The sequence below is a fragment of the Chenopodium album genome, chromosome 27 (assembly GCF_948465745.1).
Source record: "Chenopodium album chromosome 27, dcCheAlbu1.1, whole genome shotgun sequence".
Classification (NCBI taxonomy): domain Eukaryota; kingdom Viridiplantae; phylum Streptophyta; class Magnoliopsida; order Caryophyllales; family Amaranthaceae; genus Chenopodium; species Chenopodium album.
The window spans coordinates 26464352-26466724 of NC_137860.1; the positions used below are offsets into that span (position 1 = coordinate 26464352).

Genomic DNA, 2373 nt, shown 5'->3' on the forward strand with positions numbered 1-2373 from the left:
TTCATACTATGTCGCCACTATGTGTTATACATATTTCTTTATTTTATTTCATTCACTTATTTCTATAGAATATATATTATACATTTTTATTATGGATATACTCTTGATCTAGTCTGTATATATTATTATACCAAAAAATAAAATGTGTTTGGTTTCATTTTGTTGACATAAAATGTCGCTACAATGATGATATATAGTACCACAAATAAATAAATTGGTAATTACTTTGACTTTTTTTTTTTGTTTTAATTCGTTACTTAGTCCAAGTTGCAATAAATAATAAGGATAATGAGCACTTATTGGACATATAAAGTCTACTTATTTTTCACCACAGCTCGACATGTATACAATTTAGAGAAGAGATGATCTCACCTTTTTGTAGAATAGTGTAATTCTCCTTATTGGAGGCCTTCTCATTAATTCAATATATATTGGATTTACAACCTAGACATGAGAAACCAAATTACATAAGATATATCTTTACAGAATATTAACAAGATAATAATAACCTATTATCTAACACACCCTCGCAGTCGAAGCGGGAGGAAGTCGAATGCTGAGACTGTCTCTGAAATCTAAAAATAATTGGCGAGGTAAACCTGTTGTGAAAATGTCTGCGTACTGGTATGATGACGGAACATGTAAGACCTTGATCTCACCCAGGGCGATCTTGTTGCATACAAAATGTATGTCCATCTCAATGTGTTTGGTACGTTGATCCCGAATTGTACGAGACATGTTACTAATGGTGCGAGTAATTCGTTCGGCTTTGCCATTTTGAGAAGAAGTGTTTGGGCAAGAGAAACGGAAAAACATGCCATTATCCGCACAAAATTTATGAAAAGGGGATTTGTCGAATTCACGACAATTGTCACATTGAAATGTTTTTATGTCCTTTTCAAATTGAGTTTTAACATATGCTCGAAACTGTAGAAATAGGTGATGTCCATAAATACGCATGAATAATATCAAACGGTGAAAATTTAACTGAAGCAGATGGCTTAAAAGGTAGCCTTACATGTTTACCCAAGCACAAGAATAGCAAAAATGAGAGTTATCTGAGGGGCTTGTTGTTGATCCGTATATTGCGGCCCAGTATTGCTTTGAGCCTGCTGATTATTGTTGTTCCCACGCCCCTTTCCACGACCCTTGCTGCCGGATTTGCTGTTATTGCTGCCTCGACCTCTGCCACGGCCAGTCCGCTGCTGTTCGCCGGTCTGCTGTTGCTGCGTCGGTGGTGTGGTGGTTGAAGGTTGGGAATTGTGGGCAATGAGAGCTTGTTGACCATTTTCTTCTTGCTTGTTCTTCCTTGTCTCTTCCAAAATAAACATGGAACGAGCCTTGTGAAAGTTGGGTGTAGGCTCGGTTTGGGAAATTAATGCAGCGACGGTGTCGTACTTCCCTCTGGAAGACCCGCAACCAATTGAAGGACCATCTTGCGATCGGAAACCGGATTGTCAACGTTTTGCAATTGATTGGCAAGAATCTTAAGGTGCATACATTAATCGGACATATTAGCAAAATTCTCCAGCTTTGTGTTGCTAAACTGTTCCTCCAAATACACTGCTCGTGTGTGCTTGTTATCATGAAAAATTTCCTTGAGACGGTTCCATAATTCAAGTGCCGTAGCACCCGGTTTCATGATGGTGTGAATAAGGTCCTTGGATATGGATGCATAAAGCCAATTCTTCACGATGGCATCTAACCGCTTCCATGTTGCATCATCAATGTCCGACGGACGAGAAACCTCATCATCAATATGATCAAGCAAGTTGAAGGCACATGCTTGAATTTGGAAGAGTTCAGACCACGTAGTATAGTGGGCTTCCTGTTGATCTAGGACGACAGTCATAAGGTTTTTGATGCAGGTGGCGGCATAAGCCGGATGGAAGTTGTTGGATGGGGAAGGAGGAGGAGGTGGTGGAGGGGTATCATCACTTGCCATGGGAGAGAAGAGAAGCGGTTGTGATGAAGAGAGGGTGGTGGTGGACGGCTGGTGGTGGCCTCTAGGATCGTTTAGGGTTTTGTGAGAGAAAAAGAAAGAAAAAAAAACCCTAGTAGGAATCTGATACCATGTAGAATAGTGTAATTCTCCTTATCGGAGGCCTTCATTCTCATTAATTCAATATATATAGGATTTACAATCTAGTCATGAGAAACCTAATTACACAAGATTTATCTTTACAGAATATTAACAAGATAATAATAACCTATTATCTAACACTTTTGTTACTTTAATAATGTTTTTAGATTGAATATTTATTTGAAAACTAAGTAAAAAAAGTGGAAAGAGGGTTGAATATGGAGGAAAAATAGTAATAAGAACATGGAAAATAGAAAAGGAACTACGGAAAAGTTGTTTTTTTTTTTTTA

The 2373-nt window shown here is 38.1% G+C and overlaps 1 protein-coding gene across 1 annotated transcript; it reads right to left on the minus strand.

The window, feature by feature from the left end:
• Positions 1-1501: 1501 nt before the first annotated feature.
• Positions 1502-1945, minus strand: LOC145619872 (uncharacterized). The gene has a single exon (XM_081674561.1). The coding sequence runs from the start codon at positions 1943-1945 to the stop codon at positions 1502-1504; it is 444 nt and encodes a 147-aa protein (XP_081530687.1).
• Positions 1946-2373: the final 428 nt, after the last annotated feature.

Excerpts from the sequence above, each read along its gene's own strand:
- LOC145619872 (XM_081674561.1), bottom strand. The coding sequence starts at position 1,945 with ATGGCAAGTGATGATACCCCTCCACCACCTCCTCCTCCTTCCCCATCC.